At 41.0% G+C, this 24786-nt stretch overlaps 1 protein-coding gene across 1 annotated transcript in view; it reads right to left on the minus strand.

The window, feature by feature from the left end:
* The window catches only part of TRPM3 (transient receptor potential cation channel subfamily M member 3), a 532037-nt gene that overhangs the window by 156395 nt on the left and 350856 nt on the right, over positions 1–24786 (minus strand). The window contains exons 13-14 of the mRNA XM_044287287.1: positions 14230–14370; positions 10379–10408 (exon numbers count right to left, since the gene is read on the minus strand). Coding sequence (XP_044143222.1) covers positions 10379–10408; positions 14230–14370 — 171 coding nt within the window. The remainder of the gene's footprint in view (positions 1–10378; positions 10409–14229; positions 14371–24786) is intronic.

The raw sequence follows: 24786 nt of genomic DNA on the forward strand, positions 1-24786 counted from the left end.
GCGTGTGACATGGTTGAGACGCTTGGTGACGGAGGTGGTGGTGGTGGTGTTGGTGGTACATCCCCTGTTTGCTGGGCGGCAGGTGCCAACGTTCCTCCAGAGGCGGAGGAAGAGGCCGAGGCGGCAGCAGCAGAATAGGCCGAGGCGGCAGCAGCAGAAGAGGTAGCAGGGGGAGCCTGAGTGACTTCCTTGGTTTTAAGGTGTTTACTCCACTGCAGTTCATGCTTTGCATGCAGGTGCCTGGTCATGCAGGTTGTGCTCAGGTTCAGAACGTTAATGCCTCGCTTCAGGCTCTGATGGCACAGCGTGCAAACCACTCGGGTCTTGTCGTCAGCACATTGTTTGAAGAAGTGCCATGCCAGGGAACTCCTTGAAGCTGCCTTTGGGGTGCTCGGTCCCAGATGGCGGCGGTCAGTAGCAGGCGGAGTCTCTTGGCGGCGGGTGTTCTGCTTTTGCCCACTGCTCCCTCTTTTGCTACGCTGTTGGCTCGGTCTCACCACTGCCTCTTCCTCCGAACTGTGAAAGTCAGTGGCACGACCTTCATTCCATGTGGGGTCTAGGACCTCATCGTCCCCTGCATCGTCTTCCACCCAGTCTTGATCCCTGACCTCCTGTTCAGTCTGCACACTGCAGAAAGACGCAGCAGTTGGCACCTGTGTTTCGTCATCATCAGAGACATGCTGAGGTGGTATTCCCATGTCCTCATCATCAGGAAACATAAGTGGTTGTGCGTCAGTGCATTCTATGTCTTTCACCGCTGGGGAAGGGCTAGGTGGATGCCCTTGGGAAACCCTGCCAGCGGAGTCTTCAAACGGCATAAGAGACTGCTGCATAACTTGAGGCTGAGACAGTTTCCCTGGTATGCATGGGGGTGATGTGACAGACTGATGGGGTTGGTTTTCAGGCGCCATCTGTGCGCTTTCTGCAGAAGACTGGGTGGGAGATAATGTGAACGTGCTGGATCCACTGTCGGCCACCCAATTGACTAATGCCTGTACCTGCTCAGGCCTTACCATCCTTAGAACGGCATTGGGCCCCACCATATATCGCTGTAAATTCTGGCGGCTACTGGGACCTGAGGTAGTTGGTACACTAGGACGTGTGGATGTGGCAGAACGGCCACGTCCTCTCCCAGCACCAGAGGGTCCACTAACACCACCACGACCATGTCCACGTCCGCGTCCCATACTAGATGTTTTTCTCATTGTTATGGTTCACCACAACAACAAATATATTATTTGGCCCAATGTATTGTATTCAAATTCAGCGGGATATAAATTTGAGGCCTAGTATTTAGGCGCTGGGTGACCGGTATGGATTTAGTGACAGAATTAGACTTGGAAATGCACAGAAGCGTGTGTGTGAAGTTATTCTGAATGACCCTATGTGCACCTTCAATATGATCTACCCTTTTAGGGATAGATTTCAAATAGCTCTGATATAGCAGAAACGACTAAATTATGAAATTGCTAAATTGGGAATTGTATTTCAACCCAGAACAAAAAATGTGCTTTGACGGACACTAAATAACTTTCCCAGCCACAACAGGACAGCGGTAACGAGAGATTTAGCGGGATATAAATTTGAGGCCTAGTATTTAGGCGCTGGGTGACAGGTATGGGTTTAGTGACAGAATTAGATTTGGAAATGCACAGTAGCGGGTGTGTGAAGTTATTCTGAATGACCCTATGTGCACCTTGAATATTATATACCCTTTTAGGGATAGATTTCAAATAGCTCTGATATAGCAGAAACCACTAAATTATGAAATTGCTAAATTGGGAATTGTATTTCAACCCAGAACAAGAAATGTGCTTGAACGGACACTAAATAACTCGCCCAGCTACAGCACTAGGGACAGATTTAGCTGGATATAAATTTGAGGCCTAGTATTTAGGCGCTGGGTGACCGGTATGGATTTAGTGACAGAATTAGACTTGGAAATGCACAGAAGCGTGTGTGTGAAGTTATTCTGAATGACCCTATGTGCACCTTGAATATTATATACCCTTTTAGGGATAGATTTCAAATAGCTCTGATATAGCAGAAACCACTAAATTATGAAATTGCTAAATTGGGAATTGTATTTCAACCCAGAACAAGAAATGTGCTTGAACGGACACTAAATAACTCGCCCAGCTACAGCACTAGGGACAGATTTAGCTGGATATAAATTTGAGGCCTAGTATTTAGGCGCTGGGTGACCGGTATGGATTTAGTGACAGAATTAGACTTGGAAATGCACAGAAGCGTGTGTGTAAAGTTATTCTGAATGACCCTATGTGCACCTTGAATATTATATACCCTTTTAGGGATAGATTTCAAATAGCTCTGATATAGCAGAAACCACTAAATTATGAAATTGCTAAATTGGGAATTGTATTTCAACCCAGAACAAAAAATGTGCTTTGACGGACACTAAATAACTTTCCCAGCCACAACAGGACAGCGTTAACGAGAGATTTAGCAGGATATAAATTTGAGGCCTAGTATTTAGGCGCTGGGTGACAGGTATGGGTTTAGTGCCAGAATTAGACTTGGAAATACACAGTAGCGGGTGTGTGTGAAGTTATTCTGAATGACCCAATGTGCACCTTGAATATTATATACCCTTTTAGGGATAGATTTCAAATAGCTCTGATATAGCAGAAACCACTAAATTATGAAATTGTTAAATTGGGAATTGTATTTAAACCCAGAACAAAAAATGTGCTTTGACGGACACTAAATAACTTTCCCAGCCACAACAGGACAGCGTTAACGAGAGATTTAGCAGGATATAAATTTGAGGCCTAGTATTTAGGCGCTGGGTGACAGGTATGGGTTTAGTGACAGAATTAGACTTAGAAATACACAGTAGCGGGTGTGTGTGAAGTTATTCTGAATGACCCAATGTGCACCTTGAATATTATATACCCTTTTAGGGATAGATTTCAAATAGCTCTGATATAGCAGAAACCACTAAATTATGAAATTGCTAAATTGGGAATTGTATTTCAACCCAGAACAAGAAATGTGCTTGAACGGACACTAAATAACTCGCCCAGCTACAGCACTAAGGACAGATTTAGCGGGATATAAATTTGAGACCTAGTATTTAGGCGCTGGGTGACAGGTATGGGTTTAGTGCCAGAATTAGACTTGGAAATACACAGTAGCGGGTGTGTGTGAAGTTATTCTGAATGACCCAATGTGCACCTTGAATATTATATACCCTTTTAGGGATAGATTTCAAATAGCTCTGATATAGCAGAAACCACTAAATTATGAAATTGCTAAATTGGGAATTGTATTTCAACCCAGAACAAGAAATGTGCTTGAACGGACACTAAATAACTCGCCCAGCTACAGCACTAAGGACAGATTTAGCGGGATATAAATTTGAGGCCTAGTATTTAGGCGCTGGGTGACAGGTATGGGTTTAGTGCCAGAATTAGACTTGGAAATACACAGTAGCGGGTGTGTGTGAAGTTATTCTGAATGACCCAATGTGCACCTTGAATATTATATACCCTTTTAGGGATAGATTTCAAATAGCTCTGATATAGCAGAAACCACTAAATTATGAAATTGCTAAATTGGGAATTGTATTTCAACCCAGAACAAGAAATGTGCTTGAACGGACACTAAATAACTCGCCCAGCTACAGCACTAAGGACAGATTTAGCGGGATATAAATTTGAGACCTAGTATTTAGGCGCTGGGTGACAGGTATGGGTTTAGTGCCAGAATTAGACTTGGAAATACACAGTAGCGGGTGTGTGTGAAGTTATTCTGAATGACCCAATGTGCACCTTGAATATTATATACCCTTTTAGGGATAGATTTCAAATAGCTCTGATATAGCAGAAACCACTAAATTATGAAATTGCTAAATTGGGAATTGTATTTCAACCCAGAACAAGAAATGTGCTTGAACGGACACTAAATAACTCGCCCAGCTACAGCACTAAGGACAGATTTAGCGGGATATAAATTTGAGGCCTAGTATTTAGGCGCTGGGTGACAGGTATGGGTTTAGTGCCAGAATTAGACTTGGAAATACACAGTAGCGGGTGTGTGTGAAGTTATTCTGAATGACCCAATGTGCACCTTGAATATTATATACCCTTTTAGGGATAGATTTCAAATAGCTCTGATATAGCAGAAACCACTAAATTATGAAATTGCTAAATTGGGAATTGTATTTCAACCCAGAACAAGAAATGTGCTTGAACGGACACTAAATAACTCGCCCAGCTACAGCACTAAGGACAGATTTAGCGGGATATAAATTTGAGGCCTAGTATTTAGGCGCTGGGTGACAGGTATGGGTTTAGTGCCAGAATTAGACTTGGAAATACACAGTAGCGGGTGTGTGTGAAGTTATTCTGAATGACCCAATGTGCACCTTGAATATTATATACCCTTTTAGGGATAGATTTCAAATAGCTCTGATATAGCAGAAACCACTAAATTATGAAATTGCTAAATTGGGAATTGTATTTCAACCCAGAACAAGAAATGTGCTTGAACGGACACTAAATAACTCGCCCAGCTACAGCACTAAGGACAGATTTAGCGGGATATAAATTTGAGGCCTAGTATTTAGGCGCTGGGTGACAGGTATGGGTTTAGTGCCAGAATTAGACTTGGAAATACACAGTAGCGGGTGTGTGTGAAGTTATTCTGAATGACCCAATGTGCACCTTGAATATTATATACCCTTTTAGGGATAGATTTCAAATAGCTCTGATATAGCAGAAACCACTAAATTATGAAATTGCTAAATTGGGAATTGTATTTCAACCCAGAACAAGAAATGTGCTTGAACGGACACTAAATAACTCGCCCAGCTACAGCACTAAGGACAGATTTAGCGGGATATAAATTTGAGGCCTAGTATTTAGGCGCTGGGTGACAGGTATGGGTTTAGTGCCAGAATTAGACTTGGAAATACACAGTAGCGGGTGTGTGTGAAGTTATTCTGAATGACCCAATGTGCACCTTGAATATTATATACCCTTTTAGGGATAGATTTCAAATAGCTCTGATATAGCAGAAACCACTAAATTATGAAATTGCTAAATTGGGAATTGTATTTCAACCCAGAACAAGAAATGTGCTTGAACGGACACTAAATAACTCGCCCAGCTACAGCACTAAGGACAGATTTAGCGGGATATAAATTTGAGGCCTAGTATTTAGGCGCTGGGTGACAGGTATGGGTTTAGTGCCAGAATTAGACTTGGAAATACACAGTAGCGGGTGTGTGTGAAGTTATTCTGAATGACCCAATGTGCACCTTGAATATTATATACCCTTTTAGGGATAGATTTCAAATAGCTCTGATATAGCAGAAACCACTAAATTATGAAATTGCTAAATTGGGAATTGTATTTCAACCCAGAACAAGAAATGTGCTTGAACGGACACTAAATAACTCGCCCAGCTACAGCACTAAGGACAGATTTAGCGGGATATAAATTTGAGGCCTAGTATTTAGGCGCTGGGTGACAGGTATGGGTTTAGTGCCAGAATTAGACTTGGAAATACACAGTAGCGGGTGTGTGTGAAGTTATTCTGAATGACCCAATGTGCACCTTGAATATTATATACCCTTTTAGGGATAGATTTCAAATAGCTCTGATATAGCAGAAACCACTAAATTATGAAATTGCTAAATTGGGAATTGTATTTCAACCCAGAACAAGAAATGTGCTTGAACGGACACTAAATAACTCGCCCAGCTACAGCACTAAGGACAGATTTAGCGGGATATAAATTTGAGGCCTAGTATTTAGGCGCTGGGTGACAGGTATGGGTTTAGTGCCAGAATTAGACTTGGAAATACACAGTAGCGGGTGTGTGTGAAGTTATTCTGAATGACCCAATGTGCACCTTGAATATTATATACCCTTTTAGGGATAGATTTCAAATAGCTCTGATATAGCAGAAACCACTAAATTATGAAATTGCTAAATTGGGAATTGTATTTCAACCCAGAACAAGAAATGTGCTTGAACGGACACTAAATAACTCGCCCAGCTACAGCACTAAGGACAGATTTAGCGGGATATAAATTTGAGGCCTAGTATTTAGGCGCTGGGTGACAGGTATGGGTTTAGTGCCAGAATTAGACTTGGAAATACACAGTAGCGGGTGTGTGTGAAGTTATTCTGAATGACCCAATGTGCACCTTGAATATTATATACCCTTTTAGGGATAGATTTCAAATAGCTCTGATATAGCAGAAACCACTAAATTATGAAATTGCTAAATTGGGAATTGTATTTCAACCCAGAACAAGAAATGTGCTTGAACGGACACTAAATAACTCGCCCAGCTACAGCACTAAGGACAGATTTAGCGGGATATAAATTTGAGGCCTAGTATTTAGGCGCTGGGTGACAGGTATGGGTTTAGTGCCAGAATTAGACTTGGAAATACACAGTAGCGGGTGTGTGTGAAGTTATTCTGAATGACCCAATGTGCACCTTGAATATTATATACCCTTTTAGGGATAGATTTCAAATAGCTCTGATATAGCAGAAACCACTAAATTATGAAATTGCTAAATTGGGAATTGTATTTCAACCCAGAACAAGAAATGTGCTTGAACGGACACTAAATAACTCGCCCAGCTACAGCACTAGGGACAGATTTAGCTGGATATAAATTTGAGGCCTAGTATTTAGGCGCTGCGTGACAGGTATGGGTTTAGTGACAGAATTAGACTTGGAAATACACAGTAGCGGGTGTGTGTGAAGTTATTCTGAATGACCCAATGTGCACCTTGAATATTATATACCCTTTTAGGGATAGATTTCAAATAGCTCTGATATAGCAGAAACCACTAAATTATGAAATTGCTAAATTGGGAATTGTATTTCAACCCAGAACAAGAAATGTGCTTGAACGGACACTAAATAACTCGCCCAGCTACAGCACTAGGGACAGATTTAGCGGGATATAAATTTGAGGCCTAGTATTTAGGCGCTGGGTGACCGGTATGGATTTAGTGACAGAATTAGACTGGGATATGGCCAAAAAATAAACAGACTATTGCTGGTTAAATGCACTTGGTGTGACAGCTTCACCCTGATGTAGGCTTTAGCCAAAAAACAACCACACCATTGAGGGTTAAATGCACTTGGTGACAGGCGCAGCTTGCCCCTGATTTAGTATATGGCCAAAAAATGAACAGACTATTGCTGGTTAAATGCACTTGGTGTGACAGCTTCACCCTGATGTAGGCTTTAGCCAAAAAACAACCACACCATTGAGGGTTAAATGCACTTGGTGACAGGCGCAGCTTGCCCCTGATTTTGTATATGGCCAAAAAATGAACAGACTATTGCTGGTTAAATGCACTTGGTGTGACAGCTTCACCCTGATGTAGGCTTTAGCCAAAAAACAACCACACCATTGAGGGTTAAATGCACTTGGTGACAGGCGCAGCTTGCCCCTGATTTTGTATATGGCCAAAAAATGAACAGACTATTGCTGGTTAAATGCACTTGGTGTGACAGCTTCACCCTGATGTAGGCTTTAGCCAAAAAACAACCACACCATTGAGGGTTAAATGCACTTGGTCGCAGCTTGTGCTGGCGCACCACAAGACACAAAATGGCCGCCGATCACCCCAGAAAAATGTGACTGACAAACGGTCTGTGCAGCCTAAAAACAGTGAGCAATTGAGGATCAGCAGCTCAATGATCCACAGCTGCAGATCGATCAGTTAATCAAGTCCTTTGGAGGAGTTAATCTGCCTAATCTCGCCCTACTGTCGCAGCCGCAACCTCTCCCTACGCTAATCAGAGCAGAGTGACGGGCGGCGCTATGTGACTCCAGCTTAAATAGAGGCTGGGTCACATGGTGCTCTGGCCAATCACAGCCATGCCAATAGTAGGCATGGCTGTGATGGCCTCTTGGGGCAAGTAGTATGACGCTTGTTGATTGGCTGCTTTGCAGCCTTTCAAAAAGCGCCAAGAAAGCGTCACAAAAGCGCGAAGAAAGCGACGAACACCGAACCCGAACCCGGACTTTTACGAAAATGTCCGGGTTCGGGTCCGTGTCACGGACACCCCAAAATTCGGTACGAACCCGAACTATACAGTTCGAGTTCGCTCATCCCTAATTATGAACCTACATTTTAATCTGCATGTGGATTAACTAGTGTAGATCCTGTAGTGTGTTCCCTCTATGCAGATTTATAAACTATGGAGATAAATATGGGAGAGGTAAAATACATTCTTTTGTATTTGGTTCTGGCTCTTTAATATTCTTCTCAAGTGAGGAAACACGATAATTCAGCTCTTTGGACAGGTTTAGTAAATCTGGAATAATGAAAAGTCCTGTACAGCATGCCGTAATTGCTAACTTGGGATAAGCACTTAGGGACATAAATATGGTAGGTACTGCATATAATAAAGCCCCCGCTCTATCCAATCATCAAATAAATCTCCACTCCTCTATTTTACACATATGAACTTCTCAAAGGGTTCATTAGAACAATGACATAAATGTCTTTATACTGCAAAATACACTGCTGAGTAAAAATTATTTAAACTTATGGTAGTCATATGCAGGCCTATGTAAGTGGATTGCTGGAGCATGGACATCATTATATGCCTTCTGATCATATAATCCCTGGGCTCGATATATGATTAGGCTAGGATTACACAGGACAGTTTAGTGCAATTTGCTTTATATATTTAACATAGCACTAGCAAATAAAAGCTAAGTGGGTCATTTATTAAGCTGAAATACGCCTATATTAGGCGTATTTCAGGGGCAGATTGCAGCACAACAGCTAGTTGCGCCACAATCTGCCACTTCTCCCCGCTTACACCAGGTCTAAAAAAGTGGCCCGTCTCAGTCACCATTTTCTACACCTGTTCCAGGTGTTGAAAAAGGGCTAAATGTAAGATAGCTAGGACGCTGTCTTACATTAAGAACTGGCGGAGAATCCACCGACGTTATGAAGAGGACAGCGCGTCCTTATAACTTCAGCGGATCCACCGCCAGCTTAGGGTTTTATTAAGATCGGCTTCTAAAACGCCGGTCTTAATAAATGTGCCCTTAAATATTAGAGATGGGCACAAAGTGTAGGGGTTGTCTCACTTTAGCAAAAGGCATTTATCATGTAGACAAACTTAATACAAGGCACTTACAAATGTATTGTGATTTTTCCATTGCATTATACACTGCTCATATCCAGGGGTTACGACCATCCTGCAATCCACCAGCAGTGGAAAAAGAGCTGGCCTCTCTGGTGGCCAGGACCATGCATAAGCATGCATGCACAGCAGCCCCAGTCCCGGCCACCTCATATCTGCACTGCAGTGGTGGCCGTAACCCGTTTGTCCATTTTAGTCAGACTTACTACTAACAGGTGTATAGTAGAGCATACAAATGTGCTATTTTTAAAGGCAAACCTTCCCAGTACAATAGACTGTCATACTGAAGAGTTCAGTAAAAGTGTTTAACCGGGCTTTAGTAAGTCATAGTATATCCTCAGGATAGGCCATCACTAGGTGATCGGAGGGGGTCTGTCACCCCGCATCTCTTCTGGTGAACTGTCCGGGTGTAGCTCCATTACTGGAAGTTGGCACCAGAACTATACAGCTCTGTCAACCCTGTAGTTGGCAGCACTGCTGTCATTGACTTCAACGTTAATAGTTTAAGAGGACCTGTTCTGACCTCTCCTGACTTGTCTCTTTTAGTGCTCACGCACACTACCGGTGTTTTGTGTTCTGCAAATTGTGGTTCCGCAAAACATGAATACCGGCTGTGTTTATTCTAGATTTTGCGGAACGGAACATCTGGCCCATAATAGAAATGTCCTATTCTTGTCCATAATACAGACAATAATAGGACATGCGGACATATGGACATGGAATGCACATGGAGGCATTTACATATTTTTTTATAACCCCATTGAAGTGTATGGTTCCACATATGAGCCGCTAAAAAAGGGACGGACATGAAAAAAATACGTTCGTGTGCATGAGCCTTTAGTAAATTCCCCATGAAATAACAATTCTGGAGCATCTCTGTTTTAGAACTCTGTCTTGTGCCATTCCTCTGTTAGTCCTTATTTATGAATAAGCTTACAACTGGGTGTTAATATTTGCCTTTTTAAAGCATTGTGTCCCTACACGTTTTACACTGGTTGGACAGTGTGAGTGTACAGGGACCAAATTGTCAATGTATCTATCAATTTCGAAACAGGAATAATAGAGCACAAGATAGGAATCTAAGAAAAGATGCTCCAGAAATTTTACTTCCTTGGGGTACAAGTATTTACTAAAGCAGACACGTCAGGAGAAGTTTCTTTCACACTTTTTTCTTGGTACACCACGTCAATGCAGAAAGCTAAAAGAATGAAACTTACCTCCATTCCTAGCAGCTTCAGGGCTTTTGGCTGTAGGAAACATCAAATAAGACTCGTGAATATAATGCATAGTACCTACAGACAATATAAGTATAGTACAAAATTTATTTCATTAAATTCATATATATTATTTTTATATGTCTTTCCATTTACTAATTGCATGCGACCACTAATAATTTAGGTCACGTGATAAGTAAAAAGCTGATCATAAACGCTATTATGCATAAAAAAACTAGCAAGAAGATGAAAGGAGGGAATTGGAGCTATGTAAGAGAGGTCTGCTAAGAGACCGAAAGTGCTCATAAAACATATAAAACAAGGTAATCAGAAGGTGTTAATATGATTTGGGAGTTGGGGAGATTGATATATTGCTGTAAAGGGAGCCAGAAGAAATTGATGTATGTTGTCTTTATGTTTTCTTTATTCCCTTGTGTCCCAAGGGCAAAATGGTTTCTAACAACTGCAAATATGAAATCTGTTTTCCGTAGATATATGTCGCTCTCGCATTATATTCCATTGTCTTTTACAGTTTATAGCTGCTTATTGTTCCAAAGCATAGATGATCTATGGATGGTTGTAGTGATGCTCCAGAATCGCTGAAGGTTCTTATATCAATGTAACCGCTTAGCATCATAACTGGAAATATTGTACTCCAGTTTAAAGGGCTGTACACAATTTGGATAGAGATAGAAGTTTTGAAATTGGTAACTTTGCAGAAATTAGCCAAGAAATTTGATTTGTTCCAAATAAATTTGTCATGAATCGCTATAAATCAGGTATACCCCGGCCACGGTGCCTTAATGTACGGCCACATGGAGAGGCCATGCTGCGGGCGGGTTGCGCCCATGCTGCTGTAAAAAACCACACGGCCAATTAGGCTGCAGATGATTTTCATATAATAAAGAGGACTGAACTGTATAGTCGGTCTTTAGTGTTAATGGCCAAGCAGCACCTTTAACCCTTTCTACCCCAGAGGTTTTTTTGTTTTTGCATTTTCGTTTTGCGCTCCCTGCCTTCCCAGAGCCATAACTTTTGAGTTTGTCCGTTCACATAGCCATATGAGGGCTTGTTTTTTGCAGGACAAGTACTTTCCAACGCCACCATTTAATATTGCATATGATGTAGTTGTAAGCGGGAAAAACATTCCAAATAGGGTGAAATTGCAAATAAAGCAATTCCACCACAGTTTTATGTTTTTTTTTAATTTACGAAGTTCGATGTGCGATAAAACTGACCAGCTAATTTTATTCTACAGGTCAGTACGAATCCGGCGATACCTTATGTATAGTTTTTCTTGCGTTATGATAGTGATAAAAAAATAAAAAAGTGGGGATTTTATTTTTTTGTCGCCATATTTTGACCCCTATAACTTTTTTGTAATTATGTGTACGGAGCTATGTGGGTGCTTATTTTTTGCTGGGCGATTTGAACTTTTCATTGATACCATTATGGAGTGTGTATGACTATTTTTTTTGTAACAAATTAAGCAACCACAAATGGCGAATTGGCCATTTTGACGCTTTTTTCCGGTTTGCTGTTTGCTGTATGGGGAATATATTTTTATATTTTTATACTATGGGCGTTTTTGCACATCGCAAATGTATACAAATTGTATACTATTTGTATACTAAATTTGTATATTACCATTACATTGCTATTCTCATAGACCCCAATGCACTAGCATTGGAGTCTATGAGAAAATTACTAGTTTCCTATGGAGACCTATTACAGGCAAGGGCTCCATAGGAAATACCGTACTATACAGCAGCCTCCTGTCATTTACAAAGACAGGGGCTGCTGCACACAAGCTCCGGCTCTTCCGATCGCCGCACGGGGCAGCCGGATCATCACCAGAAGCTCGCGCTTATCGTGTTTCACGTGCTCAGATGCTGTGGTCAGGATTGACCACGGCATCTGAGGGGTTAAATGTCCGCAATCTGCGAGTTGCAGACATACTGCCAGTTGCAGACATTAGCTGCAGGTGGCTTCTATAAGAAACAGCATCCTGAGTGGAGTGGGCGCCATCTTTAAAAACCCAGCCAGGGCCGTACTAGTACGGCTCTGGTCGGGAAAGGGTTAATGCACCTTTAAACAGGGATTGTTGCTGGTATGAGGTTTGGCTGGTTAGGTGGGGGTACAATATGCATATTATTGCTGTTCTGGACTGCAATCTCCTGCTGGTTATTTGACAGTAAACACAGAATATTAAGCAGCTCTGGCATAGCCAGTTCTCCAACCCCAGTGCTCTTCTGCCCTACAGGTGGGAGCCCTTCTTCTGCCATCTGCTTTTTCTCCTTTTCCACATGATCTAATATTAATGAGAATATGTCATCAGGAACATCCAGCTCCTCCTCTCTCTGTATCTTGCTGACTTTTCTAGGACACAGAGACTTTGAAGAATGATTTGGAAGAAGTAAGGCCAGCAAAATATGAGGATGGTCATTATTAAGACTTGGCCACCTAAGGGGTGCAGACTGGATGGTGTTGGTTGGCACGCTTGCACTAGAATAATAAAGTCCTCCATCTTGTTGGTATTTAATTACATTTACGGCTGATGTAAGAATGAGTAAATGTAGGAATAAATAAAAGCGATGCATAATAAGTCTCCCTACATTCTCATCTCCAATATTGCGAATCGTTGCGAATCAAAGTTCTCCTAAACATTGGACCAAATTCTGCTTCAAATGCTTCACTCAACTCTATATTTGTAAATAATTACCGGTAATTACACTAAAACTAGGTTCATAAAGAGTGGGTGTTGCATTCGGTAGAAATACCATTTAACTGTGATGGCAAATGGGCACATGATTTTGAATGTAATAACTTGCATCTAAGCCCCACCATAGATGTTTATGTTCAATGAATGTAAATAAACTTATTACAAGGACTGATGTGCCAATTGCGAGAACTACTAGAGTAAAGAAAGAATGGAGAAGTTGTTCATAGCTAACGATCAGATTCCGACTCTCAGGTTTCAGAAGACCTTTGGAACATAAAAGCAGTAAAGTAATTCATTGGTAGATGCAAACAATCCATGTTTTTTTTAAACTCACTTTGTTTATAGCAAGTTTTGTATCTAAAAATATCAAGACCTAAAGTTTAATATTTTTTTATAGTGTAGGTCCCTAAAACTCAAGAGAGCTTCTCGGCAGCTCTCGCTGTACCAAAAAAATGTCCAAAAGAATCTTGAGCTCTTTCCACATCTGAACAGACTGGTAGATTACCAGAGAAGAAACTGGGCAAGACAAGAGCTACTACTGCCTGATCAGTGTTAAAGGTGTTTTCTAAGATTGTAATATTGATAACGTATCCATTTATATCTGATTGTTGGGGGTTAAAATCCTGCCACTCCCACCGATTAACTGTTTGATCGGGCCGCTGCGTTCAGGAACAGGCTCTGTTATAGCAAAACTCTTTACATTGGATAGTGATTGTGAAGAGCTGATTGATGGAGGACCTAAGGATTGGTCATCAGCATTACCGTCCAAGAAAACCGATTTCATATACTTAGTAATTGTGAACTCACTGGTTATTTTTGATAAGCATCATGATTTCAAGTAAGAATTCATGGTCAGGAGAGAGAGAAAGAAAATAATAAAAAATGTAAAAAAAAAAAAAATGTGAGAAGAGAAAATTATATGACCTTAGAGTGTCATACACAAACTTTCAGGCAAATAGAGCACTTTTGATTTTAGGTAGAGTCAATTTGGAATCTAATCGATCAACCGATTTACTGAATCGAACCTGAATTAAATTTTGAATGATTGGCTCATTTCTACTCCTAAAATGATAGGGCCCATGTATGTAAATGTACAAAACGTTATACAAATGTAACAAGACTATTAACTTACTCTTTTTGGGCTAAATAAATTATGATACAGAGTTCGAAATCTTTTCCTGGTGTAGTTACAACGGTACGCTCCTCCCATTAGATACTCAATAACAAGACCGATGTCAATCAAGCTTATCCTGTAGTCTGGAGGTAGATTTCCCTGTGAAGAAGGCATACACAGAAATGGAGGAGTACACACACACAAACAGGAGGTGATAGAGAGACAACAACACAGTATTGTACCAGAAATCAAAGTAAATGAACTGAAATGTATGGAAAGAAATGAAGTATATTAGGCTATGTAATTCACCTTAAAATAGATCCAACCGAAACCTGGATATTCTCGCTTGGAAAGAAGACATAAATGATATAAGAACATGCAGCAATTCATGAACATTATAGATTGTTTACAACTTTAACCCCGATGCTTAGCACTGCTCTCAACAAGTCTCCCTGGAGACTGTAGTGTCTCTGTGACGATAAAGGTCACAATACATTATTCATCAGGTATTAAATATGTAATATTAAAATATCATTTTTCACAGATGTGTTTTATATCTCAATATGAATTATTCCATCTCTTTTGAATGTGGGTCTAACTACAATCTGCACATCAGCCGTCCCTTCTATTCATAGCTTAGCGTAGCCCACCAAGGCACATTGCAAATGCATGAGATACATTGCAAAATGTACTCTACTTTGTCAGAAAAGTTTTTAGGGCACTTTCACACTTGTGGCAGAGGATTTCGGCAGGCAGTTCCGTCGCCGGAACTGCCTGCGGGATCTGTCAAAACGTATGCAAACTGATGGCATTTGTCAGACGGTTCAGTATCATGATCTGATCTGTTACAACTGCATTTTTGCCGGATCTGTCTCTCCGAAAAACGGATCTGGCAAACAGATCAGGCATCTGGCCTGAGCATGCGCAGACCGCAAAAATGTATCCGTTTTGCCGGATCCAGCATTAATACATTTCAATGGGAAAAAATGCTGGATCCGGGATTCCGGCAAGTGTTCCGGAATTTTGGACGGAGATAAAACCGTAGCATGCTGCGGTATTATCTCCATCATGAAAAGGCAAAAAGACTGAACTGAAGACATCCTGATGCGTCCTGAATGGATTTCTCTCCATTCAGAATGCATAGGGATAAAACTGATCAGTTATTTTCCGGTATTGAGCCCCTAGGACGGAACTCAATGCCGGAAAAGAATAACGCTAGTGTGAAAGTACCCTAACAATAGGACATGTCTTGTACAACAAGTTCCTAATATATTGCATGTTAATATTGACCCCATTACGCCCCAGATTTTTCTTTTTTTTTTCATTACCATGTTCAAAGAGCCATAAAAAAAAATAATTTCCGTTGACATAGCTGTATGAAGGTGTGTCTATTGTGTTATCATTATATATACATTATATAATCATAAAACGTATTGTTAGACCAAAAGAAACAGATTGATAACACGGCTCTCACCTGCTCCTTCTCTGCTATGAGCACCGAAGATAAACCGCACTTGGATGCAGGTAACTTGAAGTCCAAAACAGAAAACAAACATCCAGCTGAATTTTGCAAAGGTTTAGCGGTACTTTTATTAGCGCGGTTAAAAATTAAGCATCCAGTCCAACCAGTCTTAGTCTATGCGTTTCGGGCTGTCAGGTATATAAGCCCTTACTCATGACATGAGTAATGAGTAAGTGCTTATATACCTGACAGCCCGAAACTCGTAGACTAAGACTGGTTGGACTGGATGTTTCATTTTTAACCGCGCAAATAAAGTATTCAGCTAGATGTTCGTTTTCTGTTTTGGACTTCAACGTATTGTTAGAGGTGGAAAAAATTGCTGCCTGACACCCGTAACTTTTTTTTTAATTGTTGATGGAGCTGAGTGAAGGATTGCTTTTCGTAGGGAGAGCTGCAGTTTTATTGGTACCATTTTGGGATCCAAACAACTGTTGATTTCTTTTTCATTTTTTGGGCAGGCAAGATTTTTGCATTTGACATTGTGATTTTTTTTTGTTATGGCATTCCCCCTTAGGCACTAATAACATGATATTGTAATATTTCAGACATTTATGAACATGTTGGTACCAATTATGTTTATTTTTTTATTGGAGTACTGGGAGCACTAGTGCGATAGACGTAGGTCTGGAGGTCTTCACTACACCCCTAGCACCCATCACAACTTTTTGGCGACTTGCGATTGTGTTCAGGGTAGGGGGCAATTGGGAGACAAATGGAGCCCTCTCTATCTGTTTAACCTTTCAAGGATTAGGATTATCTTTTGGTTATTTTGGTGACCAAATATTAGCTCGCAGTAGATGAGAAACTTCTTGTACAGCACTTAATCCTATAAAGAACCAAAATATATTTGAAAGGTCCTGAAGGTTCTTTCCTGTATAAGAACTTCTGACATAGTCAGCAATTGGGGTTGATGTCCAAGTAGAATCATGCCCACTGTTGATCTCCACTTTAAAGAAAGCTTTCACATTGAAAATGTTGTCTAGTATGCAGGCAGCATGTTGTACTAGACAAAAGGAGCTCTATAACATGCGCTGTATACAATCCCAGCTCACTGTGAACTGAGTTTGGTAGACTCCTTGTATGAGCATGCTCAGGGGCATACTCATAGGGCCACATAGCAAAAGTTAGTATGAGCCCCCCCATCCCACTTAATTTGTCAGTATGTGTGCATTAAACACTCCCAGGGAGGCTATGCAGAATGCAAAGCACAATGCCCTAGATATCTGATGAACTTTTTATTATTAGGCAACATTATTATTTTTTTTAGCATAATAAAAAGAAGTTGCCCTTTGCTTCACCCACTTTATTCAACTTCCATGTGCAAAAGGTGCTTCAAAAATATGGTGTGGCAATTAATCGCTGCTATCCCATCACATAATATATTACAAAACTGACTGCCTGTAGCCACCACTACAGGGAGCTTAGTGCCTAGGAATGTTTGCAGTTTGTTAGGTCTGTGGTCCATGCCCACCTTCCCCTGCTGACACCCGTGGGCATGGACAATGCACCACTCACCATGCCATCCAGTATCCTGGTTGCCGGTGTCCTCTCCATGCTGCTTCCTCCTGCTCCTCTTAATCGGCCAGTGTGCACACTCCCAAATCCTTCCCCAGCCAATGTCTGAAGGTCCCTGGGTATTTAAAGGGACACTGACAGGCCCAATAAGCATATTTCGCTATATATATGACTGCACAGGTCTTCTAAAGTGTATTAAAATCATATAAGTATCCCCCCTGTCCACCTTATAAATAAAGTAAACTGATGTTTTATAACCTGGAAGAATTGTCTTCTTTCTGCCCAAGGGGCGGCGTTTCAGCTACACTTGTGCCCAGCCAGCCGCCCCCCAACCGCCGTTTGGAAGCGCCGCCCAGCTCATCAATATTCACTTCGCTGGGCGGCTTCTGCTGTCCCCGACTTTACAAGATCCGGCGCATGCCCAATACAAAGCTATGGGCATCGGACTCCATTTCATCTTCAGCGCATGCGCCCGGCACACTCACTGGCCGGGATCACATCACGCCTGCATCCCCCTCTGCTTCTTAGAGGCCGCTTCAGCCTCTGCATCTGCGCCTGTGCCGGGCACTCTGAAGCGCTGCTCTGAAGAGTGCCCGGCGCAGAACGCAGAGGCTGAAGCGGCCTCTAAGGAGCAGAGGGGACGCAGGCGCGATGTGCTCATGAACAAAGTCCAAATTATTTTCAGTTTGTGTTTAAGTTAACCTATTCTGTCTTCTCTGTCAGTACTCCAGTCAAATTCCCAGAAATGCCTGCATTTATGTGCCTCACTACTACCCGCCCGCAAGTCTTCCTTCTGTCTATGTTAACTGTGCACTGTCTGGATCTCTAAACCCAGCATTCAAACCTTAGTGCCTGTTCAGACTGTACCTGTGGTTTTCCCAACTACAGTGAGACTATCACAGGAGGTAGTGGTCTGGTTGCTAACCCGCAATAAAGTCCAGATCCCTGTAAATGGGTTTAACTGTGAGTATAGAGGAAGTGCCAGAATAGCGCCCTTAGATTTAGCCCAAAGTCTAACCAGTTAGTTGGCACAGTGGGTTCACACTTGCTGATCCGTGAGACAGTTACTGAAATAATCTCTTTGCAATGAGCTCCCCATAGTTGCAGCTGCAAAAAAAATTCAGGAAGAGAAGTTTGCTCCTCTTTTCCCATTGTTCATGGATGAACACTGGTTGTGTAGAGAAATTTGGGGCCTATAGTCTCATGCCATTATAGGTTTGGTCAGTTGATGAACAACAATTTGGTACCCATTAAATTTTTCTGGTCCTGGGTGGCCCGGGCCAAACACTGTTGCTTGTCTGCATGCTGCTGGGATCTGGTGATTGACCTGTTGTTGTATCAGTCAGGGTGACTTACTGATACTTTACATGCACAAAGCTTATTCCTTTTATGATCTATGTTTCAAGAACTTTGCTATCTGTGAATAGGAACATTCTTGTTTACTTCCAAAGGTTGGAAACCTCTTGTGAACCTTCCAGAATTAGATACTTTTAAAGGAAAGGCTTGTATTTTGTGTTGTTTCCACAAGATGGCGCTCACTGCTCTTTTTATAATACACACTGGGATTCTCATAAGATGAAATAAAAGAGGTAGAAAGATTTTTTTTTTACTTTTTTAACTTGTAGACAAGCCAATAGAATGTGCTTGAAGGAAATCATGTCTGGTGGATAGAGCCACACATTACACCTGTGATTTACATAGCAAATGAAACAGTTTCTAGCTACCGTCTGGATGGATTTTTAGTCATGCTCACTGATGGTACAAGCAGCATGAAGAAGGGCTTGCTTTCCCCCCAGAAACGGCACCACAGGCTGCATCTGGTACTGTGGCGTTCCCACATTCAGCAGAATAGTGCTCTATCAGATATAGCCCATGGACAGCTGGGGCAATTTTCTTTCTTCCTGATTCTGGACAGCTACTTTATGAAGAAAAAAATGACTTCTGTGTATGCAGAGGACTTGTTGTCTTTAAACTTTTTGAGTAATTTTAATATTTTTATTTTTTATTTTTTAAATACCGTAGTTGTTTTTTTACATTAGGAATGTAACACTTTCTTCATAAGGTTATTTCTTGAATTTCAGACTATGCAACTTAACTTCTGGCTATGGCGACTTTGCATTATTTTTTTTAGCATTTCTAGTTATGTATCCATGTATATAGCCAGTTTATGCTATGCAAGCAAAAATCCTCATTAAAGGATGAAAATAAATTATTAGGACCCATGCACACGACCATATGACAGCTGAGTAGTGTGGAGCCATAATAGGACATAACAGTCTAGGCAGATATACTATACCTCTGCCATAAAAAAAAAGCTAAATGCCGCCATACAGCCTCTGTGCAAAGGGCTATGCTGAGCATGGAGCCCTGCTTATTGAAATATGTAATTTAACCAGCATCTCTATGTATCCATATGTCTAATAAACATTTAGTCTTGCAAGGAAATTAATATATGGCAGATCACACCAAGCCATTATATGCTTGAAGTGATTGCCCCATTATTAAATTTTACATTTCTCAGCTCGATTACACAAAACATAATTGTCAATTTTTTTTTTTAAAAGCTCATGTGTCTAGATCAGGCATCCTCAAACTGCGGCCCTCTAGCTGTTGTAAAACTACAACTCCCACAATGCCCTGCTGTAGGCTGATACCTGTAGGCTGTTCGGGCATGCTGGGAGTTGTAGTTTTGCAACAGCTGGAGGGCCGCAGTTTGAGGATGCCTGGTCTAGATATTGCTGATACATACAGTGCTTATTATGGTGCCCCCCTGTTGGTCTACTGATTTTGTTTCAAGACATACTGGCAGACATGCTTGCCCAGGAGCTCAGTCCTACTGGCAAATCGTCCTGTACATAGGTGGTGTGCAAGCCACCCAATAAAAAGCAGCTTCTTCACCAGCACTGGACAGATGGTCTTAGATGCAAGAAGGTAACAGCAGTTACTTTTTTAAATCCAACTGGTTATGTTATATATGATCCAACAGAGGAATGGAATATTTGAACGTGAAACAATGGAACTGCATTTTGGGAATGTTAATTCATGTATCAGCCATTAAATCTTTATGACTAAGAATACGGCCACACGGTCAGGTTTCCTGATTCCGTTTTGGAAGCCAAAATCAGGAATGGATCATAAAAGGAGACAAGGTATGAAGGACACATACGTCTTCTCCTTTTTATGAATTCACTCCTGATTTTGGCTTCTAAAACGAAATCAGGAAACCTGAACGTGTGCCCGTACCCTAAAAAAAAAGTCTGAGCTGCTTGTTTAAAATAGAATCAATCATTTGAAGACTATGGGAATTATTTATTAAGACCGGCATTTTTAATTTATCTAACGTTGGATCCGCCGAAGTCATGAAAAGGCGCAGGCCTCTACATAATGTCGGCGCATCTAGCACTATTCTAAATCTACCGCTATTCTGGATCAGAGACAAGGCTTCACGTGAGCTGTCAGCTGATCAGACTGAGAAGTGATACTCTACAGACAGACAGATTTTTAACCCCTGTATTCTAAAAATGGCTGAACATTTTTAACAAAGGCTACGAAAAATTATTTTTAGCCCAAAATGAGTAAATCGCAATCATAAAAATTTCCCTGAAGCATATTCTTTAAGGTAATAACATAGATTACACCTCTGAACACAAAACACCAAATATTAACCAGAGACTACTAATTGGAAACAATTACAGAAAGCATGAAAACTGCTAGGAACATGTCAATATACATTACTGACAGACAAATTACTGTTCTTGCTCATGGAGAGCAAAATGGGTGCACAAAAACATAGAATGTTTCAGTTTCCACCAGAAAGAACACAATGGCTCCACTGGCATGACCATATTGTCTTCTGGCTGTAACGGTGCCATTTCATAGTGTCATCACTAGATGGGAAACTTCTAGAGGTGGCCTTGAAATCACGCATGAAGAATATCCTTATTACTACACGATATTAACACAGACCACTTGTCATAAATCATGTCATGAGAATTACAGATGCTAAGGGAAATTATAAGAGCAGATTCAAGGGGCTTAATGACACCCAGACTACATGCTGTTTGAAGTGAAGGACAAAGGTTCCTCGCTTCTAAGAACCTGGACTAAACAGATTTTCTGAGACTGATTGCTCCTCATATAGCAATGAAGGTCTGATCCCACTTCATTATAGTATGTTAGTGGGATAACAAAAGAATCCTATACATTTCAATGCTTGTCTAGCTAGAACAGCACTTGCATTTAAAGTGCTGGCGTAGCTTCAGGCACAGTATAGAATATTAGATGGGTTCCTTTATAAGTGCCATAGTGCCAGTGGGTGATGAGATAAAAATAATTGTGGGGCATGTGGAAATAATAATTTAGTGTGTTCCCATTAGTAATAACCTATAAAAGTAACATACGACAGTTACTCTGGTAAGAATGATACACTGTTATTACATCATGTATCTTCCACCACACACTTCCAGATTGGAACGAGGCACCATCAATGTAGTCATAAAGAAATAATTAGCAATAAATAATGAGACACAGAGGAATGGAAGTGTGCGAAGCTGCAATGCTTCTTCAGGGCGGGACACCAAAACCAGCGAAACCATTCAACATTAGCCTTAGACTCTCTCCTCATTGAGCTTTTCTATGAAAACAGACCTCACTTTGTAGATACATATTACCATAGTAAGAACGTCCTTTGATATACCTGAAATTGCAAATGTGGAATGTGGGCTCCAGACACATCAGAAAGCAAAAGCTTTTTTGAACAGGAGGAGTCGTGTATAGAATGTAGTGTAGAATGACGTAGCCAGATGCAAAGATTCATTTTGTAATGAACTTAAAAAACTTAAATCTTATTTTTGGAATGGCCTACACCACTGTTTTATATGTTACCTAGTTTCTTTACAATGGTGTGAAAAAAAGAATATTTGCTCCATCTAAATGCCCTCTATTAGTGCATATTCATCCCAGTAGAAGGTTTCTGAGTTTTAGTAAAATTAGGCAATTGGAAATGAACTGAAAGATATATAAAAAAGTTTTTGATGTATTACTTCATTCATTCAACACTTACTAAGTTAAGTTAGAAATGTAATTGTTAATGTCCGTGTTATGGGGCCCTGTAATTGACAATGTGACACTGCCCCAGTGAGAACTATCAGACCACTTAACCACCCTCCAGCAAACTGTATTCTTGAACTGTGCATCATCAATAAACTAACCACTGGTGAGTACTATTAATGTTATGTTGTGCTATGTATACTATGATATGCCATGTTACGTTGCGCGTCTGTGAAGAGTCATATGACCTTTTGCTGTAGGCATTTAATGTGTGCCTTTTAGGACATAATGCTGTATACTGGTGGGCATCCAGTCACAAATGCAGATGCTGTAGTTTTGTGCTACATGGGTTGCATCCAGTCAAAGACTGCATGGCAGGGTGCTCTTCAGCTGAGGTTACCTACCATGGGATAGTTATCAGGAGGAGGATCTATGGCTTGAGTTGGACCTGCACAAAGAAGTACAATAGTGACTCTGATATCCAACGTGGCAGGTCCATGGACCTGCCCTGGTCTTCAGTCTGATTGGACCTGTTGGAGTGAGCACTTGATCCAAGAAACAAGATCGCCATGTTCCAGAAGTCTGAGTAAGCTGATGTTAAGGTTAATACTTACTGAGTTTGTGGGAGTCACTGCACAATCCTTTAGTGGGGTACCCCGTAATAGTGATAGGCCACATACTTAAAGAGATTGTCCCATTTGAACAAGTTCCGGCTGTTAAAGGCATTGTTATGGAAATGACTAAGCGGTCAGCGCTCCACTGTTCCCATTAACTCCAATAGCAGTGAGTAGGAGCAAGCTGTGTTACTGTGGTTATTACCATCTCAGTCATGAAAGGCTGAGATGGACAACTCCTTTGAGTGTCTGACCCTCCTACAACTAATCAGAGCATTGGTTGTTCTTTATGGGGTACTACTGCTCTCTCTATTATGAAGTCACTGAAGCAGGGTATCTTATTGAGGCAACTGTCGCTGTGTTGGATGCACCATGACTGTCAGTGTTATTTGAGCACTCGTCATTTTCATATAGTAGGATCAAGACTTAAATACATGTCTTCCCTGTTCCATGAAGGAAGCAGGCGAAATTTTACTTTAGAAAAAAGGCTTATCTCTCCCATCAGATCCCTGTACATAACCGCCATGGCTCAAAGATGTTTCAATGTAATAGGAGCCCAGTGTTTCCAGTATCAGCAATTTCAAAGCATACAACGAGCATAGATGTGCAGTTACATCTATGGCTATAAAACTATATGAAAAATCTAAATGTATATTTGATGGACTTTATAGGAGGGAGCAGCAAACTGTAGAACATTTCAGCTTTTCCCATTACATTTATCCTAAATATGTTTCTCTAAGGCAAACCAGCAGAGACAAAACCAGGATTCAAACTAAACTAACCATGACGACTGAATTAAAATGTTAGCTGCTGAAATCCTACGCGCTTCTTCTGTGAAATATTTATCACCTGTTTATGCAAAGGCTGGTTCTCTGAGATCTGCACCCAAGCATTCAGTAATCTCTGAATCATGACTGTGACTCATGTAGCTCATCTATTTATTAGAAGGGCAGAGACCTGGAAATTGTGCTTTAGCCTATAACACTTCTTTATTCTGCTTCATCTTGGGCAGTTAAGAAAATTAGACCAATTGTCTGATGGATGCTTTCTGAAGACCTCTTCTCCCTGGTGCTTTATTTCTACACAATAATATCTACAAACTGGCAAATATTTAAATTTTAATATCACACTGATGAATGTTCTTAATAGTCTGCATCTTCTGGAAAAACCTTGAAATTTCTTTTTTTTTTGCTCCATCTCAAACTATCTATATAAAATTATATATATTTTACACTGAATAAAAAATATAAACGCAACACTTTCGGTTTTGCTCCCATTATGCATGAGATAAACTCAAAGATCTGAAACATTTTCTACATACACAAAAGACCCATTGCTCTCAAATATCTGTCTAAATCTGTGTTAGCGAACACTTCTCCTTTGCCGAGATAATCCATCCCACCTCACAGGTGTGGCATATCAAGGTGCTGATTAGATCAAATACATTTGATACTGATCAAATGTGCACAGTTTTGCCTTACTGGGGGGAAAATCAGTCAGTATCTGGTGTGGCCACCATTTGCCTTGCGTAGTGCAACACACCTTGGTCACATAGAGTTGATCAGGTTGTTGATTTTGGCCTGTGGAATGTTGGTCTACTCCTTTTCAATAGCTGTGCGAAGTTGCAGAATATTGGCAGGAACTGAAAAACGTTGTCGTATAAGCCGATCCAGAGCATCCCAAACATGCTCAATGGGTGACATGTCCGGTGGAGTATGCTGGCCATGCAAGAACTGGGATGTCCTCAGCTTCTAGGAATTGTGTACAGATCCTTGCAATATGGAGCCGTGCATTATCATGCTGCAACAGAAGGTGATGGTCGTGGCTGAATGGCACAACAATGGGCCTCAGGATCTCGTCACGGTCTCTCTGTGC

Source organism: Bufo gargarizans, chromosome 1 (genome assembly GCF_014858855.1).
Source record: "Bufo gargarizans isolate SCDJY-AF-19 chromosome 1, ASM1485885v1, whole genome shotgun sequence".
In the NCBI taxonomy this organism is placed as follows: domain Eukaryota; kingdom Metazoa; phylum Chordata; class Amphibia; order Anura; family Bufonidae; genus Bufo; species Bufo gargarizans.